This window comes from Stegodyphus dumicola, chromosome 4, assembly GCF_044657685.1.
Source record: "Stegodyphus dumicola isolate Sdum_Otavi_A_Nest chromosome 4, ASM4465768v1".
Lineage (NCBI taxonomy): Eukaryota > Metazoa > Arthropoda > Arachnida > Araneae > Eresidae > Stegodyphus > Stegodyphus dumicola.
In genome coordinates, this window is record NC_140771.1 from 51,605,429 (window position 1) to 51,631,579 (window position 26,151).

Below are 26,151 nucleotides of genomic sequence, written 5' to 3' on the forward strand. Positions count from 1 at the left end.
TAAATTTTATTAAAAATTCAGAGATGAAAAAATATTTACCACTAAGTAGCTGTTAAAACTGACAAAATGTAAATTTATTAGAAAATTAGTAGATTATTTTTTATTAAAAATAAATCACTAAACATTTAATATAGTGTATGAAATTAAACTTTCTTTACTTGCATAGAGTATGTCCACATTTTCCAATGAGTAATGGATCACAAAGCAGATTCTTGCTAAAAAAAATATCAGAATAAAAAATATTATTAAAATATACTCCCAGTAATCTTGGGGGGGGGGGAAGGAAGCTTAATCACAACAATGACAGGGAAACAATTTGGCTATAAAAGGAAATTATTACCTTGAATTTTAACACTGAAGAATTTATATAGTTTTAGTTTACCTATAACAACAATAATCTTACATTTCAATTTAAAATAGAGTAGTAATATCTCAATGAGTTAAACTTTGCTTAGCTAAAACCTTAAGAAAACAAAGAAGAAAAACAACACTGAATTAGTAATTCACCAAATCAATGGTTTCCAATTCTTAAAAGTTATCTCTGTCTATATATTTCAGGAAAAATAATGATTTGTGAAATTTCCTTAAGTTTCATTATGTTTCACTGCTTATCAGAGAGTGGCTCAATACAATTATTCACAGATGCTGTGAGAAAAACTTTAAAACAAAGAACTTGTTAAGTTAGACAAAAAGTGCTACTCAAAACTGTTCCGCTCCCTTCAAATCCCTTTCTGTTAAGAAAAACAGAAATCTAGTATTGAAAAAAAAAAAAAAAAAAAAAAAAAAAATTCTATATATTTAGAATATAAGAAAAATTTTGCAATAACAGAATTTTTTTACTTTAATTATACTAAAAATTTTGTTAAATATAACGCTTATGACATCTGGATGAAATACAGAACATCAGTATAAAATTCAAAAATATGAAATAATTAATAATAATGTATAACTTCATGTTATAAGGAATTATTGCATTCTCCCTCAGTGCTTCCTCTCATGGTACAACTAGTACCAACAATTGAAAGATCCATAATTCAAATCTTCATGAGCATAGTTGATTTTTCACATTTCCTGGCTGGAATATGAGCTAAAATGTGATGGACAATAATTGATCCCCAGTTGGATTTGGTAAACTAAATCTCATCCTCTTACAAGTTGCTCTTTAAATAGAGAAAGAATTTAATGAAATATCACCTTCCCCCATGCATGCTGTATAGGAGTAATTGGCAGCATGTCCAGTTAGCAGCCGAAAATCTAAGGTTCAAATCTTTATGAGAGTACAGTTGGCTTTTCATGCTTCACACTTGCATTAAAAATATAACAAGCACTAGAATGTTAATCTATGAATGATGATGAAAAGAAGTTTCTATTGAAATTTTAAGTAAATCTCATTATGAAGATGAAACTGTAATATGTTTATGTTAAATATTATAACACAGCAAAATATTACGAGTAAATTAATGTAATTGCAAAATATAAAATTTTCAAAGGAAATTAATTGACAAATACATTTTTTTCCTTTTTCATATTATTACTTTATGGATTAGATGTATTTTTAGAAATAACTTAAGCAGTACTTTTCTGTTTGCATGCAAAACACTTTGAAATGAATGAAATATTTATTGGCACAAAGTCTTATCAAATATTTGATTTTGAAGGGTATCTTTTTTTAGCACGGCTCATTAGGGCATTTTTTTTTCAAATAATGTTACATGCTCATGTGTTTGTAATAGATAGATTTCACACAGAACCGATGATAGTTTGATAAATTTTATTTTTTCGAAAGAAACACTTTTAAAATTCTTGAATTTTTCACAAAAGTACTTGTGCAGCTTTTCTCAGTAGGATAGAGTGCAATCAGTAGTTACACTTAAAACTACACAGAATGTAAAACAGAATGCAGTGCAAACACCACCTGAACAGCAAAGCTCACATGCAGATTTTTCAATATGCCAAACTCTGAACTATATTTAGAACTGATGCTCTCTCTGGTCTTACATAGGTTTACCCTGACTGCTGAGAAATATGAAGTACCTTAAGTTTCTCGAACTTGCTGGAAGGCATATACAGTTGCAGTTATAGGGCTGGATACAGTTACATACAGAAATCAGACCAATTATAGTTATACAGGGATTGTACCAAAAGGTCCCCAAATAGTTGCCAAATTTGGAAAAAAAATTAGTCACCAAAACCATTGCAAGTGTTGGCTCCTGACAGTCTGACAAGCAAAAACTTTCTCCTTCACTATCGTTGCCTAGCAACAATCCTGTAACACACACATAGTTTTCTTTCTTGATATTAGAGTACATTGATGTTCGTTTTTCTTTTGAATGGCTGCTAATTGAGCGGTTGAATAAATAAAACATGAATTTCAAAAGAAATCAGTTTCATTATTTCATAGCTACAGTCCACCACAGTGGGCTCTGCGATATTTTGCCAATTTACCTTTGTTAAATGAGCTTGCTCTGTAACCTTACTTTTCCAGCAGAACTTCATGTTTTTTAGACCTTTCATGTTACATTATACAAGAGCTACTACAATTTTACATCAATTTCACTAAAATTATTTACATATATACAAAATTCCTACATACAATTTCACTACATTTACACATACACAAAATTCATTAAATCGCCCCCTTCAAAAGAACCAACACATTTTCGACTGTTTGTTTCTTGGGACAAAACAGTACTGACACCCTAAATGCTCAAAATCTGTGTCAAGAAAAAATGGTTTGTTTAGCTGAGGATATGTCAGGATTCTTGCAGATGTTAAAGCTTCCTTTAGTTTGTTAAATGCATCCTCCGATTCTTTTGTACAAAAAACTTTTGCTTGCTCTTTGTGAAGGGATCTCATGATGAAACAGAAAAACAGATTTCACAAACCTCCTACAGCAGGTGCAAGGCTCTAGGAAATTTCTCAGCTGATAAATACATTTTTGGGATGTCCAAATCTTTAACTGCTGGCACTTTTCCTGGATCCGTACACACATCTTCGACAGAGATGACATGTCCGAGATAAGTCGCTTTCTGTCTGAACAATTTACATTTGCCATAACTTAAATTTAGAATGGCTTCCTTCCATTTGTGAAGCACCTTTATTTTCTCTGTTTCTCAAAACTCTTCCTGTTGACTTAACGTTCTGTTTTTTTTGTTTTTCCTCATGCAAACTAGATCAGAGGTCAAACAGTGATAAACTAACATGGTTGCCGGTGATGTAGTATTGGTGGATGTTGAGTATTTATACGTCCGAATGCTGAACGCAATGAGATTTCGCTGGTTTTTCTTTTCTCTTTGTTTTTATTAATGTAAAAGCTACTGTAGCAACCTAGTTGTTTCAATTTGAGTTATGAAAATATATTATTATTTTAGATATATTTTTTTTACTAGTCCCAGTTTTTTTTATTTAAGCAATGTAAAGTATACTTTTGGGACAACTCCAACGCAACAGGTTTTGGGTCCAGTTCAACTAAGAATAGAAGGAATGTAAAGGAAGAGGGCTATTATCTATGAAAAAGGAGCTGGCATGTTTTAGAAGTTGGTTCAAGTGGTGCTGCTCATGCGTAACTAAAGATGTCATTACTACTGAACTGTTACACAATGACAACTAAGACTGATGGAAAGTCAATATCAAGATGCTGTTGCTAGACAAAAACTGATGAAAGCAGAAAAGGCAGGTGCCCATCTATTAGGTTCAAATGGAAAGATATGGATATATTTTAATAATTGAGATAGGTTAGATTACATGAAACAATATGATGTACTCTGTCTTGTAAAACCTCCTGTCAATAGGATTTATTTATTTATTTATTTTTTTCATGAGGGAAATTAGATCAGAGGTCAATCGGTGAAAAACTAACATGGTTGCCGCTGAGTGGCCAATGACATAGTATCAGTGGATTGGTTGATGTTGTGATTTTATACACTGGAATTGTGAAAGCAATGAGATTTTGCTGGTTTTTCTTTTGTGCTTGATTTTAATGTAAAGCCTGCTGTTGCAGCCCAGTTGTTTTAATTGAAGTTATGAAATAAATATTAGTTTTACTTTAGATTAATCCTGGTTTTTATTTAAGCAAGGCAAAGGCATGCTTTTGCTAGAACTCCATTGCCAACATTCCTGATGATGAAATACGTATATAGTCACATATATCAGAAGATGTATAGTAGTGGAGGTTATAGATCTACGTATATCTGACAAGCTTTGCAGGAAAGACCTCTCCACATGGTCTCTATGAGGTCCTTGAAAGTGGCTGCCGCACTACATAATCCAAACGCCATCACCTTGAACTGCAAAAGTTCTTGTTTGGTAGTAAATGCTGTCTTTTCTCAGTCATCTGGGTGTATCTCTACCTGCCAATACACACTCCTTAAATCAAACATTGAAAATAACTAGGTTGCCGAAACTATGTCGAGAATGTCATCAATTCTAGAGAGAGGGTAGCTGTTCTTTTTTTCATGATGCCATTCAGCTAGCGATAGGCGACACAAAATCTAGCAGAACCATCCTTCTTTCTGACCTAGATGATAGGAGAAGCCCAGGATTTGACGAAGGCTCAATAATGTCATTTTCCTGCATATCTTTAAGAAGTTTTCTTACCTCTTCCTGTTTAGTAATCAGTAGACATCTTGGATGTTGCTTGATTAGTAGATGATCCCTGGTATCAAGTCTATGTTTGATCAAACTGGTTTGACCTATATCAGAGGACAAGCGCGAGATAATGTCTTGAATTTTTGAATGATATGTTCAGCAGTACTCTTCTCTTCATTGCTTTGTTGTGCACTCTGCCATAAATCTAATGTTAAGACTCTCTGAAGACATGGATTCTTGAGGATTACTGTTTCATTTAATGCAGCTTACTAGAGTAAATACTGCAACCACTTCTCCTTTTCTAATCACTTTTGCCTTATTAGTCACATTTGGCAAACTCTCGTTTGGATAACAGTCCTTGATAGGTCAATAAGTGCTGAGGCTACTAGTACTCATTTCTTGCTGTTACAGTTCTTGATATATTCCATGACGCCATATCGAAAATTTCTGTTTTCAGCTCTGCATCCAGGAAGTAAAAATTCTGTTCTTTATGGTACTGTGATATCATCTTGAGCTATGATTTGGTGAACAGATTTAACTCCTTCATAATTAATTCCAAATAGAGTTATGTCCTCAGAGGCAGAATGCAATTCATTATTCTCAAAGTCCAAGGAAAAAGTGTATTTTCTTAGAAAGTCTTACCCGAGCACGCAGGAGTCGGTAGTACTTGTTACATATTTTGTATGACGGTACACGGTGCATCCTAAGATGATGTTAACGTTTAATTTTCTGCCAATGTTGATTTTATCTCTGGACACTGTCTGGAGGGTATCCAGATGAGTTTACCTGATGATTGTTTAGCCAGATCTTTTCAGATGATGGTAACATTGGCTCGTGTATCATCGGCCATATTGCTAGAAACTCTAATGATATGTTCCATAATGAAAAGTCCATTAGTATTGCCACTCATTGCAGCAACCTGAAGCACTTTAAATTGGGACTTCTCAATATCTGGCAACCTTTGGTTTGCAAGATAGCCACTAATTTGTTTCCTGCCACGTTGCTGAGAAGCAGTGTTAGCTTCCGTGTTTTGGGACGTTCTGCATGTGGCCTTCAGCTCTACAGCAATTTAAGATTGGTTTGTTTCTACTTGTATTTTACTTCAAGGCATTCAATTGCTAGGTTAAAAGGTCTAAATGAGCATTCAATTAATGGACTTTCTTGGAACAGCTCTGATTGGGTAATGGTCTCTAAAATTAACTTAATGTACTGCTCGAGCTTCATGGTACCCTTAAAGCATTTCTTAGATCATTGATATTCGCCATTTGGAGAGCTTTCTGTACCTCATGATCCTGGATGTGATCAGTGAAGTACAGCAGGAAGAGGATTTCTCTTGTTTCTGTTGGTAAGTCTGGAAACGGGAGACAGCCTTTTAATATTTGTGGTGAATTCCTTGAGTGTTTACATGGGCTTCTGTTGGTGACATTTTAACTGAAGTCTAGTATAGTAGTATTTTAAACTCTTCTCACTAAAGTGCAGCTCCATCGTGCCAGACACAGGTCTCATTTTTGGGCAGAGTTTGAAAGATATCAGCTGTATCTGTTCTTAAAGAGGTAGCGACATGACAGGCCTTAGTTTCGGAATCTCATTCATTTGTTTCTGCCACTATAGAGAACTGAATATTATACACTAGCCACGAGGTCCTTCTATCACACACGGTTAACTTTAGACAAGGTCGGGAAAACACAGGTAAGAATTTTAAGGTGAAAGAATTGTGTCCAGCTATTCTTATCGATTTCTTCAAGATATCAACTTCCTTGGTGACAGCAGCAGAAATATCAATTAGCTTTTTGCCAGTAGAAACTTTTTCTTTGATTTGCTGTTCAACAACAGAAACTATTTCTTGAATTTCTCCAACTTTTTCTTCAACCATGCCTTCCATAGCCTTGATTTTGTGTTCTATTTTGGCAGTAATTTCTGTTTTCATTTTCTCTGACTGCTTCAATATTTACTTAGCATCCTTTCATCTCTTCTTGGCCAGTTTCATCTTTTCTTTAACAGATAATTAACTCAAATTTTATTTCTTTTTAAAATGCAGCTAAGGCTCTACCAGTTGTCTTAGATGCTCCTCCATCGCATAAACTATTTGCTTCACTCTGGCAGAGCAGACGGGAATATGATTAGTGAGTCTGACTGCTGTATTGAAGGGCACGGTTTCAAATCCCAGAGAAGGCATGGATGTAATTTGACCATCCCTTCAGAGCAGGCAACAGTGGCCACTTGTTAGGTGACTCCATAATAAAAAGACCACCGCTTCCTACCTTAATAGTGGACAATGACTATACATAGGGGAGTTTTAGTGAAATTTACTGTCTCCATCTTATTTTTTCCTCCAAACTGTACATCCATCATTCAGCCTATGAATATCTAAACACTGGGTACTCTGAGATGCAAATAGAAGGTAGCTTTTCTAAAATCCGTGCCATTTTCTGAAAAGTAGCAAGACCATTCAATAATTTTTTAAATACAGTCAAAAGTCGTTAATCCGGACTCATCGGGACTTCGGCGATTCCGCATTATCGATTTTTCCGGATCATCAGTTTAAATCTGGTAAGATGGCATGCAGAAATTACAAAATTAAAAATATGAAACCGTAATTTATGAAACAAAGAGCAATTATGATCTAAAGGGTATCAAAATTTACAAAAAAAAAAAAAAAAAAAAAAAAGCTTAATATTTATTTGTTTACTTTATTAAACATTTCTTTCAACGCGCGCATGTGTAAAGCATACATTACGCATAATCGAAATTAGAAAATTGCAACCAGAAAACTATTTGGTGTGTACTCGTGATATTTATAATGACGAGGAATTTGATTTAAATCCTATCAAAGATGGAATACATCGAGATGAAATACGACATTTAGTAAGGAATTATAAGCTGAATAAAATAAAAACATCTGCTCTGAAGATAAGGATAGTGCTGACAGATCAACTTCCAGTTCATTGCACGCCGCAACGTTTCCCCCTGCCCCTCATAGAGCTGCGTGAAAATGATAAACAAATTTCGGAATGGTTAGAGAAACAAAGGATATGCCTTTATGCATTTTTTGCAGCAATTCCACTTTTTGTTTGATGGATATTGAAACATACTTTTGCTTTGTAGATCCTCTGGCAGCTCCAGCATTGGAAATTCTATTTGACATAATCGAAAGTTCAAGCTTACTTTTATAAAATTGCTTTAACAGTCTGCAAAAAATAATAAGCCAGATCCAATTTGAAGATTAAGGAACAATGCAATCTGCAACATTAACTGAAATAGATAATTTTAGCTTAGCTTATGCCGTCCGTTACACATTAAACGCGCATGCGTAAACGTATTATGCACATGTATAAAAGTATTACGCGCATGCGTGAACGCCTATGCGTTGATGCATGCGCAGAAAGTTTGTAGCTTTGAGGTCCAGATTATAAATCATTCCGGATTATGGGTGTCCGTATTAACGACTTTTGACTGTATAGCATAAAATCAGCTGAGTGGAACACTTCAACGTCATGGAAGGATGAGCCTGCAGATATTTAAAAATGACTGGCATAACTTATGGCCAGCTACCATATTTTATGGCAAGGATGATGATGATAATAGTCACAAAGTTGAAGGTTTTCAGATATTATAGACAAAAGGCAAAATTTACCAATTAATGAAATCTGTGAAGAAATGTGGAAAAGTGGCAATAAATGAAGATGATATAACAGAAGTTTTTCATATTAAATTCTTCTAATAATGCTTTTCACATAGAATCTTGGGCTAATCTTTGGAATATGGTAACAGGTAGTTTGGCAACATTTTGGTAAGGCAATAAAGGTTACTAGCTAGGACTTTAACAGTGTACATGGATAAAGTCAAGAGTGTGCGCAATGCCATTTTTGTGCAATTCTGGGATTTTTTTTAAATCAAAATAAGTTGACATGAACATGGATGATACCGTGTATGTGCAATTCTGCACTTTCTCTCAATTTCGAACCTAATCTTCGTCATGATTAAGCATTTTTGTTCCATAAAAGTTCTAGTATAAGTGTAACTCAAGTAGCAGATTGTTGAAAAAAATGTTGAGTTAAAAAAAAAACATGCCTTTACTTCATGAAAACAAAATGGCATCCAAACAAAAACTAGCAGGTTGCTATAGCAGGGCTGGTAGCCGAATTTTCGCCAAAAAATCGACAAGTTACCATTAATCGAATCTTGGATACAATTTAAAAAAGTGTTATCCACGACATTCTTCCAAAGTTTTAAGCATTTTATTCAGAAATAGTTCTAATAATCTCTAATTTACAATGATTTGGCTTTTTAATTTAACTGTTTTTCTTTTTAAATTTTATAATCGTGTAAGAGGAATAAGCATTCAATAGAAAACTGTGCTGTAAATTACCCTTTACACACACACACACACACACACACACACAAAAAAAAAAAAAAAAAAAAAAAAACTCTTAATTTTAACTTTTTGTCACTCATGTAGTGCATCTTGGACACCGAAAATCATAAAAGCATTTCTAAATCTTTAAATGCTAATACATGGTTCTCTTAGCATCTACATATTATTGCATGCAAAAGCTATATTTCCATCAGTATTTGTCTAGTTGATATCATTTTACAAAGCGTTCATTCCTATTTCACCTTTTCTAAGCAGTTTTCTCTTTTTTTTTTTTTCAAAAACACATGCATATAACTACAGAATTATTCTTCAGAACAATATATACAAGGACAAAAGTGTGATGTTTTGCAATGTGGGATCGCGATGCACACGATATGTTATAGCATATGGTAATGCCACAATGTATTAGGTGAATACTCTGTGCAAACTAAATATTACTGGTGAGACGACATAAAAATATCATAAATATTGATGAGATGAGAGATTAAATTAAATTTAAATGATGAATATGACAAATGTAAATATTTTGGGTGAAGTGCAGAATTGCCCACTTATTTGTTTGGCGTTTTTTACAAGAGTAAGAAGAATTGGATTTTTGTCAATTTTCTTTGACTTTTAAAGTGAAAACCAAGTGTGTGCAATTCTTAAAAACGTGCCAAGCAGTGGGTGATTTTGCACTTCCCCCAATGTTTTTTAAGATATGACTAAGAATTATATTACTACTACTGACCAGAAATATAATTCAGTCAGTATGACACATAAATATGTAGCCATTAGTAATAATTTATTACATTTTGTTGATTATGTACAATTCCCCCATCTTAATCCGAAATCATATATTTCAAGCTTTCAGAAAAAAACTGGACAGTCTTCTACAGCTCTCCATCAGAATAAAAAGCTGCCACATCTTAATAAAATAATGAGAAACTTTACTGAACTTAGAATAAGAAAAATGCATATATACTGAGAAGGGAAGCAAAGTGTTTGACATAGCATATGTTTTCAAAGAAAATATCCTAACAGCAGTAACAATAAAAAGTAGTAATAAATAGCAACAGTAATAATAAATATCGGAACATGTGAAATCAGTTTGCTCCAAATGTTATCAATGAGATTAAATTTTTTCATCTCTTGCTATATTTTAATGTTTAAAAGAAAATAAGCTTCACTTACACAAAATACATTTTAAATATGCATTATGAATGAAAATAGCAAATTAATGTTAAAAAAATTTTTAAATCATGCAAATAACTTTTTAATATTAGTCTTAAATTCCTATTGAACTAATCATTCTAATTCATATAATTTCATAAAAAAATCTAACTTTAATTAACACAACTGACAATAGTTAGTCAGTTATATGTTAAAGTCATCATCCACAATAATGCAATAATGAATAAAATTCAACACCATAAAAATACAATTTTGGGGCTGTGATCAATACATCGCAAGAAAATCATACAGAACACAAAAAAGAGTAGAGAAGAGTTAAAATTTTTAGATCAGCAATTTATAAAATTTTCTGTAAGTTTGGAAGAACTTACCAAACTTTACATTTTAGAGTCTCCTCCATATTCATTACATCCTTCAGAATTTCGGACGAAGACATGTTTGTTGATATAATTACACACTGAAAATTTAAAAATAATACAAATTACAAACTAATCAACAATTTAAAAGTAAATATTTTGGCAATGTTTACATAACCAAAGACTCAACCTGAACTTTCCCGCACTTTTTATCCAAGTTATTCGGTTACGAAGCAGTGTATTTGAATATTATTTTAGTAATGCAATCTGTAAAGATTTTGTGTCACATTTCAATATAAGGAAACAATAAATAGTGTTACAAATTTCGAGAGCTTTTAATACGTATAAGTTTAAAAACGATAATTTGACAAACCAACATTTTACTTGAGAAATATCAGAATGTCAATAGTCAATGTTCTGTGCCTATTAGTAGAATTACTATCTTCCATTTTATTACTTATGGAAATAATATGAAAATAAATTTTAGTCTCATTTACACTTTTATTTTGATACGAAAAATAAAATTTTCTTCTTTACGGCCCAGAAATGTTTTAAAATTATTATCATCAATAATTCATGTAATTGGAAATGGCAGCAGAATAAAAATGTCAATAATAATGGGAAGTTTCGGCGACGTGTCGAGGCTTTTGTTATTTATAATATATACTTTTATTCTTCTCTCAGAGGTAAATTATTTGCTCTTATGAAAGAAATCTGTTCATTCTGTTATCAAAATTTGTTTTAAAAAAGCATCTATTTTTTAGGCATCTATTGCTACTTCATACTATGTTTCACAAGATAAACGAATTGTTTGCATTTTCGGAAAGGAATTTCATCGATCATAACATAAATGTTGATGTATTTTATGAGAGAAATGCATTGTTTGTTTTCTTCCTTTGCTCTTGACAACTTAAAAAACTATTTTTTGTAAATGCAGCGTACTAATTAATAACAACTGTGTATAATTTTAATGAGTTTTGCTTATATATATAAAACAAATTCGTGAGGCTGTTGTTTATTAATTAACTTTTTTTATTATGTCATACTATTAGTCGATTAGTTATTTTGGGCAGTTTTCCTTCTGACAGCTCAAGAAGAATCAAGTTATGCAACGAATGCTTTATCGCATGATCATAAATCAGCTGCAGTCTGAAAGAAAATTTCATTATTTGTAACAAATAATTTGCTGATCAATTTTATGTTGTAAAAGACAATAGTTAGAATAATAACGTATGTTCATCATATCTCAACAAAATAATTGCATTCTGAGATAATTCGTTATGTTATGCATCATCGGGAATGTTCTTTGATTTAATAATCTTTTAGTGTATGGTAAATATTGTAGCAGTGATACTTGTATACTTGTTGTCTGACTTTGACAAAATGAAATATGATTGAAATGGAATTTTTAGTATTCATTTTCATTAGTTTATGTTTTGTTCAGGAATTTCATAGTAGTCTGTTTACGTTTTCTAGTCTGTATGTAATTTACTTTTTCTGTACTTAAATATTTTCTTTTATGCTTTGTTTTGCTTTTGAGATGTCTGTAGTATGACTAACTATTGTCAGTTTGCCACGCTTGGTTGATCACTCTTAAGAGATTAATTCTTATAATGCATATAGATTTTTTTTCAGTTAGTAATTTATAAATATTACTATTTTTATAGTTATGTATTTGAATTTATATTGGTTCTTTTGTTAAAAAATAAGCTTGATTTTAATCAGCAGTAATATAATAAATAATGTTAATTTTTCCTAGTATAAAATTGAGTAATCCATGTAGGTGTAAAATAAATCTAATTTTAAAAAATATAATTTAATTGCAATTATTATTTTAAACAGTTATTAAATTTGTTGGGCAATCTTTTCCACTATATGTTAATAATTGTATACAGTAAATTGTTTAGCATAAATGCCATGGTTCTGATCCTTTCCTCAAAATAGACTTTTATAACTATGAATAATTATTTTATCCATGAAATTATGTAATAACTCAAAAAATATGTAACGAAAAATATTGACAGATTTAGCTTTTACGTAACTTCTGTTTACAAAAATAGCCTAATTTTCTGTTGGTGTGACATGGATTGCAGAAAACTTTTATCCATATTTTTGTCCCCAAATTCAGAAGATTTCATAGCTGTCAGTTCTACACCGTAGGTGAATAAAACCTTATTAATTAAATGCATTGCAGCTTTGGCATCTGCTGTGCTAGGGAGTTCACTTTCTGTGTGTTGCATTCTCTCAACATTTTTTTCAGTCTCAGAAGAATATTTGAGCCTAGTGTTGCTCATTTTAATTTGTGTATACTATTGCATGCAACAACATTATCATTGCATGGTTGAAAAACTTCATACATTCTGAAAATATTGAAACACAAGTCGCAAAGACTTTTCATATAGTGGTGTTCTATCAAGAAGTAAAACTGTATAATCGAAATGTTTATCATATTTCTCAAATTAATTCAAAATCATTCTTGTAATGACCCTTTAAACTCCTGATCATACCTCTGTCTCTAAATAACAAAAATTTTCATCTGAGGATCAACCTTAAAACTAGCTGTGTCAGACAGTTATATCAGAGAATTTCAGTGGAATCAGGGAACTTGCTGGCATTCTTTGGTTAGTAATGATGACTGTCAAACCGGTCCCAGCGAAGGCATGGTTGTTTATTGATCAGTGCGGCTACATGGTGAGCCGGAAGCCGTTAAGTGATTGGCCGCAGGAAAAAAGGCGTAGGAGACCCTTGTATCCCCCGTGGGTGTTCTCTCTCAAAATTGGACTGGAGTTGCACAGTTAGTGCACTGTTACGCTACCTGTACAATCTGTGGTGAAATTAATTCCTGGTATCTTGCCAGCCTGTGCTTATTGTATTTTCATTGTCCTAGAACTGGTTTGATACCTGTCTCACAAGGTCATTGTTTAGAACAGAGACATGGGAATGAAGATAAAAGAAATCAGTGTAAGGGTATCTTCCTGTATGAATGGAATATGGATCTATTCTAAATTAGGATGACTGTAAGGGTTAGTAATTTTTTTTGTTAAAAGTTGCAGAAATTCTGGAAAAAATATGAAAAATGCAAAAAGAGTTTTAATTGAAGATATATTTAATTATTTTACATTTATAATTTGTTATATCCAATTTTCATACCTTTGGAAGTGCACTATAGCAGTATAAAATGACATTAAATTTATAAGGAAATTGGACGTCACCAAAAGATTCATATAATATGTTATAGGAGTTGCAATTTTATAAAGGATTTTGAATCATAAAAATTATTTGAATTAAGTGCTGGGTAAATTTGAAAATATATTGTTTTAATATTTCAAGCGTTAACACAAAAATTCGGATTCAACATATGAAGAATTTGTTTTTTACTTTTCTCAAGTAGAACTATTATTGTAAATAGCTAAAAGAAATAAACAGTCATACTTGATCTGCAGCCTGCCAGTTTTCTGTGAGTGGCCTAGTCATAATCAGGTAAAGGCAGTCAAAAAACTTAACTAGCCATGAGTTTTAAATTATTCAAAAGTTTGTGGAAAAAGCTATCAATTGGTTGGCAAGAGGATTCTAGATACATACAATGTGATGAACTTTTATCTTGAATTTCACTCACCTGCGAGGGCCCACCAGCGGCCGACCAATAAAGTCTCAGTACACTGGTAGTTCGGTCAGAGGTTCGAATCCCACAAAATGGGCTGGCTGCTTGGGCCTTTTTGTGGTTTTCCCTACGTGTAACATGTATATGAGCCAGTTTCCAGAGAAAGCCCTCCACGAAGGCATCCCTCCTCTTGGGCAGATAGCCCTCAAGGCTTTGCCATAATCACATAAATGAAACCAAACCAATCACTAACCTGCAGTCCTTGTCTTTTGATCTGCAGGTTATAATGAGCTTGTTTTGCTTAAATCATGCCGGTACGAGTTGCATGAGTTTTTTTTAAATTTTTTTTTTCAAATACAAATGAATCGGAAACAGATCGATGTGTGCATGGACACAGAGTTTGTGCAATTCTTTGACTTCTTATTTTGATTTTGTGTAGCGGCCATCTTGAAATTGTGTCTTCCTGGCGCCGATCTTGGCATCAGAAAAGAGTCGCCAAAAAAACAAGGGGCACCCAATGGTAAACTTTTACCGCTGACTATTTTGTTGTGTAAAATGAACATAATTTAGTTATTTGTTTGATCAATCATGAAATGTTTTATTTAAAGAATATAATAGTGGTTGTTATTTTCTCACTGAACACAAACTGTTTTGTGACACTTTTCCTCCTTGAAGATCTCTTGTAAGACATGAGAAATTATCGTTTTTATAAAGTCATTGTAACCAGCGGTGTAAAATATGGGTATGCAAAGAATGCCATCGTATAGGGGCCCTGGGATGTCCTGCTGAACTACATTTACATGTTTAAATTTAAGGAAGATGGGCATGTATAATAGAATCTGCCTTCTATATATGTATATATATATTTAAACAAATTTAAATTCTTAACAAATACGTATAAAAGTAAAGAGTAAAAAAGCAAATTTAAATTCTAATAAAAGGAAAAAAAGCCAAATAATTTAAAAATATGCAAACATGTAAAAGATTTAATTCTCGAACTAATCTACAATATCCTTTAAATTCAGAAGCATAAGCAAATCAAGTGCAAAATCTATCCATGAAAATAAATCTACTAATTTAATAAATTAAAATTAAATTAAACAATTTTTTAAAAAATGCATATGTGAATGATGTAGAGTAGGCAGCAGACAGACTTATCAAGGAAGGGGAAGTTGCCTCCAAACCTAACTCTCCAATCATTCAATTCGTGTTTCGTCATTCATGCAGGCAAGGGTAAAAGTCAAAACCAAAAGTAATTCCAAGAAAGTGGTATCCTTAGAAATTTACATTTAAGTATTAACATTTAAGAATTAAAGTTCAAAAAGGAAAATACTAATTAAGTCTTTTGAGAAACGTGCAAGTAAAGTCAAGAATTAAACTTAATTTTTTTAATTAAACTCAATTTATTCTTATGAAACAATTTTGTTTGTACTTATCAGCTTTAGCGCTAATTACCTGGTTTGTTTCTCTTTTATTAAAAACAACTTTCTTTTTCTTTTTCTAATAGTTTTGTTTTCATTTTAAACTCGCTCTCTAAATAATTTAGTTTAATTAACTTAAATAGTTTAATACAATAGTTCATTTTTTATTAATTTAGTGAATTAATTAGCAATAACATTTAAATTCCCAGTTTTTAAAATTTTTCTCTCCAAAAATTGAGTTAAGAATTTTTACTTTAAAAATTTACTGTATTGTAGGTTAGCTCCCTCTTTACTTTTATAACGGCTCATATCAATCACATAAATTTCCATAAATGTCATTTAGCAAATGACTTTTTAAAAGGCATATTGCTAACTTTACAATTAAAAGGCATATTGCTAACTTTACAAGTGATGTAAAGTTAGCAATATGTCTTTTAATATCACAGCCACTAAACAACTCCCATTTTGAAAAACTTATAATTGCATTTATCTCATAACTTGTAACACATGAAATCTTAAATATGTTGGACAAACCAAAAATAGTCTTAATATTAGAATTAACAACCACAGAGCACACATTAAAAAATTTGCAACTACTAATTTTAGAACACTTAATACTGCTGAATTAGAACATTTTCAAATACATGATTTCAAAAAAATTAATATTCAAATTTTGGACATTGTACCTGAATACAAAGTTAGATTATTTCAAGAGTCACTCTACATGCTTAAATTCAAAACACTTTACCCTTATGGACTCAATACATTCAACCAACACATTAAATTAAATTCTGAATTTCCAACTTACAGCCATTTTAAATTATTCAGTAAAAAAACATTACGAGGAACCAGAGCAGGTAATAAACATAAAAATAAACTTCTTTCAACAATAGATACAAAAAAGTTAAACGATAATATAAATAATTACTTTCTTACTGATAATTTCACTAAAAATATAATTACTTGGTTGCATACTTGTAAGCACAATTTCTTAAAATTACTAATAAAATTTGTAAAACAGCATTTTACAGGGCACAATATTATCAAAGACCTTATTATTGACTTTTGCAATTATAAGTTCTCTACAAATAACAAATACAATAAATATTACTGCAAAATCAATTTCCTTCTCCTAACTATGATCATATTCAGTTTAGTAAAATTTTCAGAAAAAGTCAACAACTTTTTCCAGCTACCAAAGTACAGATCTCACCAGCTTTCAAGTATCAAAAACGTCTTAGTAAATTGCTAATTAACCACCATGAATTAGCTACTACAGCCCATTGATACTGTAAAGAGCTTCAATACAAAGATTTCATAGTTAAATTTCATCAACATATTATAACAGGCAATTTAGCAATAGTTCAAAACCAACATTTAAGAATTTTAATGGAAAAAGGTACCAAATTTAGACCAGTACTAAAAATTAACAAACATCACAGTTTTAAAAGTTTCGTAAAAAATATAGACGAATTTATAGTTTAAACTAGTTTCAAATTAAATATTCCAAATTCTACCTTTATGGCATGGAAAGATGCAGTATTAGAAGAATTCAAGCAAAAAATTCGAAGAATTGAATTTAATAGCCATTTACAGTGGAATATTCTCATACCTCTTTTACAGGATTTAAAACAAAAGTTCATAATTACCAAAATTGACAAAGCCAATAATAACTTTAGCATAATAGGAAAATTTTTTATGTCTCATTAATTAATACTGAACTCAATAATGTCATTACTTACAAACTCACCAATCTACAACTTAATTGCTCGAAACAGTGTTCTATCTATTGATAATAAGTTGCTCATTTACAAAACCATGTTGCGTCCAATTCTTAGTTATGCATGCCCCGTCTGGGCATACTCGTGCAAAAGTTTGAGAAGGCAGTTACAAGCTGCCCAAAACGGGGTATTGCGTATGATATGTAATGCCCCCTGTTACATTCGGAATAGCCAAATTCGTAAAGAGTTAAGAATAGAGGGTCTTTGTGATTTTTATTGCCGCCTATCTAGGGCATTCTATGATAAACAGGAACTTCTGGACAATCCTGTGGTTGTTAACTATTGTTATGATACTAGGGACCCCAATTTCAGTAAGCGCCCAAGGGCGATCCTAAATGTTAGTAATGTGTAATTTTGTTTATGCAAATTGTTGCTCAAATTCTTTATTGTATATTGTTCTTTTTTTTTTTTTTTTTTTTTTTTTTGTGGCACTAAGGCGTCACACTTCGTATTTTGTTTCTCTTGTGTGTACATGTATTCTTCTGTAAAATAGTTAATTATGTATGGATTAGTAATTAGGTACTTAAGGAAAAAATATGTATTTAACTATTAGCAATTATGAATTTAAACTCTTGCTCATTTAATTATTTAGCACATTCAGTTACATTTCTCATAATTCGAAACTTTTATCATGTTATTCGATGAGGGGTAGGGCTATGGCGAAAAGGCACCCTGGTGGTTAAGCACCGCAGTTCAACTCATACCAATCTACAAGAAAATGTTATTGCAAAAAAGCTAAAAGCATTTCACAAGAAACTGCAAATTTCACAACCATCTAACTACAATAGATTAGCAAATCTATATTCTCTCCCAAAATTTCATAAATCACCACTCAGATTTAGATTTATTGCTAATGGTACAAATAATTATAAAAAGAATATAGATTACATATCTGCAATTATACTTAAAAAATCTGTAATTTAATCCAACATCTTGTTAACAAATAACACAATTATAGTTGGATTATTTATAATAATGCTCCAGTTCTCAGCAGTTTTAAAAGTTTAACAATCAAGAACATTAACTGCTATGACTTTGAAAACCTTTATACTTCTCTACCATTAGAAGAAATTTTTACTAGTTTAATGCAACTCCCACAACTTTTTCCTGACATACTTGGCATCCTTTGTATTGAAAGATGGAATACTTATCTGAATTGTGCATTATTTAATAACTACATTAAACACAATAATAAGATCTTTCAGCAAGTTAGAGGAATTCCTATGGGAGCAAACAGTTCTACCCAAATTTGTAACCTATTTCTTTTTACATTTGAATATAAATTCCAACTCAGTTTAAATAAAAATGAATTAAAGCTATTTGCTCTTACTTTTAGATACATAGATGATATTATAACTTTCAATAATAATTCTTCTTTTGAGAAATTCAAAATTTACCCTAATAGTTTAACACTTAATAAAAAGAATACGAATCAAGATACTATTGAATTCCTAGACCTGCAAATTATTAAACACAACAAAATTAAGTTATTTGATAAAAGAAGGAATTTCCATTTTCCTACTATTAAACTAATTAATTGGAACTCTAATATCTCTAGAAAAGACGTTTCATAGCCAAATTATCAGAATAAAAAATATATGTACTGAAAATGACGATTTAAAGGAAGAAATCATAAAACTAATTAATGTACAAGTTGATAACCAAGTACCACCAAAATTTATTAATTTATATATTAAAAAGGCAGGCCTTGACTTTATAATTTTTTGGCTCTTTTGGATATGATAACATTACCTTAAACCTTAACTGGAGGGTAATGAAGGATATAAAAGAGTAGAGAAATTATTGTAAATATGTATATTTAATCAATACTGGATTCTTTCCTTTTACTAATAAAGGCCAACTCTTTTCAAAAGTCTCAATTATAGCCCGTATTGAGTGAAGATTTTAATCTTCTTCTAATTTTCCATACTTTAGCCAGTATTTAGTTAAGTTTTGATATACTAATTAAATCAAGTTCATTAAACTTCTAATATTTTCTTTCATCAATTTAAGTTTTATTTAACTTCCTAAAGGAATTTTTGAGAAATTTCTGGGAATTTTTAGAGGTTTTTTAAGGACTTCATTTAAAAAATTTTGGGAAATTTTACTTTAAAACTTTAATATTAAAACATTTCAGTTTTTCTTAATTACTTTAATTTTTTGCTATTTTCACAAAAAATATCTTTCACTTAAATTTTTTTAAGAATTTTCACAATTTTTCAACAGAACGCACATTTCAAATTACAAACAGTTTACGTTTTTTTCACATACCACTTCACTTTAATTTCCTTCAAGCAAACATACATCTCTTGATTAGCTCAGTTACTTAACTCCCTAAATAATTGATATTACTACCTTTAGGATTTTTAATTTAATTTAATTAATATTAATATTTACAAAAAAATTTTTACTATAACAAAGATAGCAGCTTGACACTCAACTTTACCTACATAAGCGCCATCTATATAATTTGAAGAACACACTTCTCTTTCACAACACTTTTGCAGACCCCAACACTCATATAGTAGGTAAGTTAGAATTAAAACTTACTATTTACTTGCTTTAAGTATTTTTTAAAAATTTTTTATGTAGTATCTAAGTATTTTCTAAATATGAAATTATATTTTTAAATATATATTTATTTTAAAAATTGTGAATTAGTTCTTTTTGTTTCTTATTTCTTATTGGTTTATATGGATTATGTATAGTTCTTTTATAGTTTCTTTTTATTGATATGCATATTCGTGTAAGGGGAAGTTTCTGTAGAGAAGGATTTCTAAAATACATTGGTTTCTAGATTTTTTTATTATTTTATAAAAAATTTAATTTTTTAAGAAAAAGTTTAATTCTTGACTTTACTTGCATGTTTCTCAAAAGACTTAATTAGTATTTTCCTTTTTGAACTTTAATTCTTAAATGTTAATACTTAAATGTAAATTTCTAAGGATACCACTTTATTGGAATTACTTTTGGTTTTGACTTTTACCCTTGCCTGCATGAATGACGAAACACGAATTGAATGATTGGAGAGTTAGGTTTGGAGGCAACTTCCCCTTGATAAGTCTGTCTCCTGCCTACTCTACGATCATTCACATATGCATTTTTTAAAAAATTGTTTAATTTAATTTTAATTTATTAAATTAGTAGATTTATTTTCATGGATAGATTTTGCACTTGATTTGCTTATGCTTCTGAATTTAAATGATATTGTAGATTAGTTCGAGAATTAAATCTTTTACATGTTTGCATATTTTTAAATTATTTGGCTTTTTTCCTTTTTTTAGAATTTAAATTTGCTTTTTTACTCTTTACTTTTATACGTATTTGATAAGAATTTAAATTTGTTTAAATTTCATTCCTTGCAGCAGTGGTGCAAAGAATATTTAATTAAATATGTATTTAAATTTAATTTTTTAATTAAACTCAATTTATTCTTATATGTATATATATATATAATATATATCAAGCAAGGTATATATATATATATAGCACAGATAGGAGGTCCTTCCAAGCAGATAAAGCAGCTGAATTCAGTGTTGCACTGAATACAAAGCAATAATATGCTTTTGTTTTGATTCCCTTCCACTGGAGAGCTTTCAAATCGTTATCTATAACCAGGGCCAGACTCTTTCTGGTTTATTGTAAGAATAAGTTCAGAATTTCTTGAGGCGAGCACATGACTAAAGTGACAGAAATGAAGATACAGGAAGTCAGGCCACCTGAAGTTTACTATAATTATGAAATTCCCAGAAATTCTAGTTTTGGGAAACGATTTTATATTGCAGCCATGTATCAAATTTTCTCATGTACAAAAAGATTGAGTTGGCTGAGGTAAAAATTATTACTTCATTTGAGCATTTGTAGACTTCACAGCAATTCTTTTAAAACTTGGTTATACAATTCATTTATTGTATTTATGCCTGTATTTCATGGTAATGGTTCATTCCGGATGAAAATTTAAAAAAAAGATCAAAATCTCTTCTTTCTTTCTATTTATGCTTCCTGCTCTTACAGTTTTTCATATTTTATTTCCAGCAATCGGAATTAAATAGTTTATAACTCTTCAGATGCACATTAATTTCAATATTGGGTTTTGTGTATATAATTTTGGGAAATAATATCTAAGCCTTTTTACTCATTATTTTTTAATCTCGTAAAGAAATCTTTTTCGATATAACTTATAAGCTACTGATGTTTGAAATCTCACAGAAGAAAAGATACATTGCAACAAATGACATTTATTGTGATATTTGACCTAAAATAGACTCTCATCAATTGTAAGCTTTTCATACTGGTCATTGCAATAGAGTGGCTATTATAACAAGCGTCGTTTGTGTTAACATTTCTAGCACGTTTTCTTGAAATCTAACTATTTAGATATTTATTTTCAAGATTAAAGAAAATATAAAAGGGGCAGACAACAATCAGCTATTTGACATAAAAATGAATGTTTTCCTGAAAAATGAAGGGACCCAGTAGAAGCTTTTAATAATGATATACGCGAAATAAGAATGTTACTTAAAGTGACTTATTTCTAAAAGTTTCTTATAAAGCTTTTCTCTGAAATTTTCCTTAAATTTTCTCTCTCAAGAAGTCCTTTTTGTATTCATTTTTATTAGTTATGTTTTATGTATGAGTACATCTAATCAGAAATGAGCCAAGGTTTCGCCACGTACTGAATCTTTGCAAAGTTTGCACGTAAATGTATGGAAAAGTGTATTTAAATAATTAAAATATAATAAATGATTTATTAATAAAAAATTTGCCTCTGTAAAATGCATACAAAAATTTATTAGTGTGTTGATTAGTTTTTTGCAGGAAACTTGGGAAGAGTTGTGTAAATAATTTACACAAATCTCCCTTCCATGTAGAAACCGTTTTCATAATATTATGTATTTTATTGAATATATATGCACAGAGTAAAATAATGTAGTAAAATAAGCTTACAGAGACCTTTTCGAATATTCTGTGTTATATAGTAAACAAATTAAAACGTGTCGTCTTTCCAAATTTTGTAAGAATGAAGAAGTGAATTAGTGAATTCAAAATAGATATTCAGTCTGCTTTCAGTACTGATAAATTTTGCAAGGGAAATTTGAGCAATTAGTTTTATTTCGGTTTTTTACTATAAAAATAAATATTCATTTGAGAAACACAGGATATAACTATGAATTTTCAGCAACCTTACTTTCTTAGCAATTAGTTATACTTTTAGGGGTGTTGAGACTAAACATTTAACTTTAATATGTAGTAATAAGTTTTCAATACACATGAAATGATTCATAAACCTGTGTGACTTTAATAAAATAAAACCACAGCTACAAGATACTTACATCATTAACAGTAGATTTTTATTTTAAAAAAAAATCATATTAGTGATTTTGCTTTGCTTAACTCCTTCACATCCAATCCGCCCGACACAGCCCTACATTGAAATGACCAGAACTGCCTGAAAACGGTGGAGATTGTAATCTTTTCTTCCCTCCCCCTAAGCAGGTGCACTTTCCCCAAATGCATTGTATCAGTTTACTACAGACAGCTTGTCCTAAGAGTTTTTTTAATCTTTTGTTTGATCGCGACATTTCGTTGTTGATTCTTTTGTGGTACAGTGTGCTTTTAAGCTTTAAACAGCAATAAAAGAGCAGTTTAAAAATTTAAGGATTATATTTATTTTTAAACAATTTATTCCTTCCTATAAAAATAACGGAAATAAACAAAATCTCAGTCGGGATCATAACATAGCAGGAAAGGCTTGTTGATCTGACCTTCAGAATAGTTTTATAAAGAACGAGGTCAAAGGCTAATGGAATCTTTGTTAGAAAGTACAAAGGATGTCATTGGAAATCTTCACACCTATTTTCTGCGGTAATGGACGTGGAGGGGAGGAAATTGCTGTGAAACTGGAAAAGTATTTCGGGCGGTTCGGTTGTTTTGAGGATACAGCTTAGCGAAGGGTCTGGATTTCAAAGAGTTAAAGGAAGATTAATCAAACTGCAATTATAAGATGCCTGAAAACAGGTATAATTTTTTTAGTACACCGGTATTATTTTTTAATTTTATGTAACTATTTTATATGTTATTTTGTTTCTATATATTTTGTTATTATGATTGAAATAAATAGATATACTTTTTAAGTATAAATTGAAGTAACTTGGCACGATTCTGGTACTTAATTTGAAATGAACTTTGCAAATTAAAATAGAAATCTTAGTATGCTATTTGCAGTTCTCAATTTTCAAAACATGTTATTTGCAGCATTTAATACGGTTCATATTTTAATCTGTTACTAGCATTTCTGTTAAACCAAATCCAAAAATCACTCCTAAAACCAAATCCAAAAATCACCCCTAATATCAAAGTGAAAATTAAAATTAGCAATATGTGTGATTCTTACAGTTTAATATAATACATATTGCATTGGTTCATTATACCCTTTTCAAATTGTTGCGACCAAAGATTATCACCCTGAATTATTTTTAAAGGAATTAAAGAATGAAAATTCCGCATGTATGAATGTGTGTTTCTCGCGTTTTGAAGAAACGACGGTACCTAATTGAGTTAAACCATTAAAGTTTGGATAACGTAGTCCTCCACCCGAAGATGTGTACCTAGAAACCCAAATTTTGAATTTCAAATTTGTCTTATTATTTATTTCATATTTTTTATAATTTTAATGAATTTTTGATTTAACAATATGAAAGCCATCATTGGTAATAATGTTCGAAGTAAAACATTTTTATCTCAGCTCGTGAGACTATTCCCAGTCGAAAAAATGTAAGATAGTTATTTATTTTTCAATTTTAATGAACGTTTTCGACTTAATGAATGCAACGTGTTGCCGCTGCCAGAAATGATTTTTTAAAAATCTTCCACTCGCCCAGTGTGTTGCTTTTAAGTAAAGCCTAAAACACTTTCAAATTTAATCTGGAAAGTTACTGAATAATTAGCTAAGTGATTTAAAACCAATAATTGCAGTTCTTGAGAATATTTTTTTTTCCCTACGCTTTAATTCGATTTATTTAAATAAACATTGATTAAGAAAAAGTTCACTAAAACAAAGCATGTTCTGTATATCACTTATTTATTTTACATAACACTTTGAAATAGAAGAAATTTCGTCCACGTGACAACGGCATCTGATGCAGGCATCACTCGAAGCACTGTAGTAATAAAAAACAACAAAAAAAGGAACTAGAAAAAAGCGCCAAATCTAGCGTACGCGCTGATTTCAGATTGCGTAAGTTTATATAGTTCTATATTTCTTAAGACACCATTGACATACTAGTTTAATTTTTAAATCATTTTTTGATTTTAAATCCTTTTTTTTTTATATCCTATGGATTTAACAATTTGGGAATTGCCCATGACGAAAAGTCGGCAATAGAATTTTGGGTAAAGTGCAGAATCACCCACTGCTTGACGCGTTTTTAAGAATTGCACATACTCGGTATCCATGTGCACATCGACCTATTTTCACTTAAAAAAAATCCTAGAATTGCACAAAAATGGCACTGTGCACACCCTTGACTTTATCTAGTACACATCGACCTATTTTCACTTAAAAAGTAAAAGAAAATTGACAAAAATCCAATTGTTTTTACCCTTGTAAAAAGCAGCAAGCAAATAAGTGAGCGATTCTGCACTTAACCGAGAATATTTTCAAAGAAAAGGCATCATTCATTATAGAAAATTACATTTGAACAAACGAGATGAAATTATGCTTTAGCGATAAGTCGGTAGCGAAATAGCGATGCAGGCATCCATTCGGTTATGTTTAGCAATTTTTATATAAATTATAATAATAATCTGAAATAGTTATTTACTCTTATGCTTCCATTCAGTCATGTTTAACCTTTTTCATATAAATTATAATAATAAAAAAGTATTATATGAAATTAACCTTTCATCTAAATTAAAACATAAATCTTAAATAGTTATTTATTATTATACTTCCTATCTTGCTGCAATTATTTTTGGCAGTATTGTCATCAACAATAGTTTGGTGATTTTTTACGGCCCTCAAAACCGAATAGTACCCAAAAAAGAACATAACTCGCATATTTGAAAGTATTCGTTACCATAGCAATCATAATTGAACCATGAGGCAGTAGTGCCATCTATTGTTGCAAAGACACATTAGAAATTTGTTTGGTAACAAAAAGTACTAAACATAGCCCCCGGCCAGGAAGCCTTCTAAGGGTAAAAAAAAAAAAAAAAAAATAGTTAAAGCACACATAATAACATTAACAAAAAATTAATTGAAAATATAACTAAAATTAAAGTTCAATGCAGTTGTTCATTTTTGATCAGAACTAAGGCACCACATTTTAGATTTGGAGACGCACGAAACCACTTAACACATTGTTGTTGTTAAATACTCTGGACACCATCATTTCCAAAAATGTTGCACAGTCTGTTGAACTAAAGACCAGCGTCTTGAAGATTTCACATTACTCAAGTCAGATTGGCAAGTAAAGGGGCTCCAATCAGAAAATGACCTGGAGTCAATGCACTAAAGTTGTTTGGATCACTAGACATCGCACATAGAGAACAGGAATTCTTACATGCTTCCACTTGTGTAAGCACTGTTAAAAATTCCTCATAAGTTAGAAGTGTGGATCCTAAAGTTTCGTTCAGACGGGGGCGTAAAGGGCATAAGTGGTTAAAGCCGAGCTCCGTTGCCAAGGCAACCAGTCTGTGCTACGTCACAAAATCTGGTTTAGGGCATAGGGTTCAAAGTTTTCAACTTTATGCCGAGTTTGGGATAAGCGTCGACTAATCAGAGCGAAGCTAAAACGAAGCGGCGTTCTACAGAAGATTTCGCTGTTACAAAACAAGCAGAGGGAATGCGAGAAAT

General features: G+C 30.9%; 2 protein-coding genes across 7 annotated transcripts in view; one reads left to right on the forward strand and one right to left on the reverse strand.

The window, feature by feature from the left end:
• Positions 1 to 10,866, reverse strand: part of LOC118204989 (BRCA1-associated RING domain protein 1-like) — a 79,535-nt gene extending 68,669 nt beyond the window's left edge. The window contains exons 1-3 of one of the 5 annotated variants that reach the window (XM_085814847.1): positions 10,682 to 10,866; positions 10,507 to 10,592; positions 163 to 215 (exon numbers count right to left, since the gene is read on the reverse strand). In XM_085814847.1, coding sequence (XP_085670973.1) covers positions 163 to 179 — 17 coding nt within the window. In that variant the 5' untranslated portion in view covers positions 180 to 215; positions 10,507 to 10,592; positions 10,682 to 10,866. The other 4 variants (XM_085814844.1, XM_085814845.1, XM_085814846.1 and 1 more) reach the window with 4 other exon arrangements.
• Positions 10,867 to 11,055: 189 nt separating this feature from the next.
• The window catches only part of LOC146997543 (uncharacterized), a 72,992-nt gene continuing 57,896 nt past the window's right edge, over positions 11,056 to 26,151 (forward strand). Inside the window, exons 1-2 of one of the 2 annotated variants that reach the window (XM_085814852.1) lie at positions 11,138 to 11,177; positions 14,532 to 14,612. In XM_085814852.1, the coding sequence (XP_085670978.1) occupies positions 14,610 to 14,612 (3 nt within the window). In that variant the 5' untranslated portion in view covers positions 11,138 to 11,177; positions 14,532 to 14,609. Of the gene's footprint in view, positions 11,178 to 14,531; positions 14,613 to 26,151 lie in introns of both variants that reach the window. The other variant, XM_085814851.1, reaches the window with a different exon arrangement.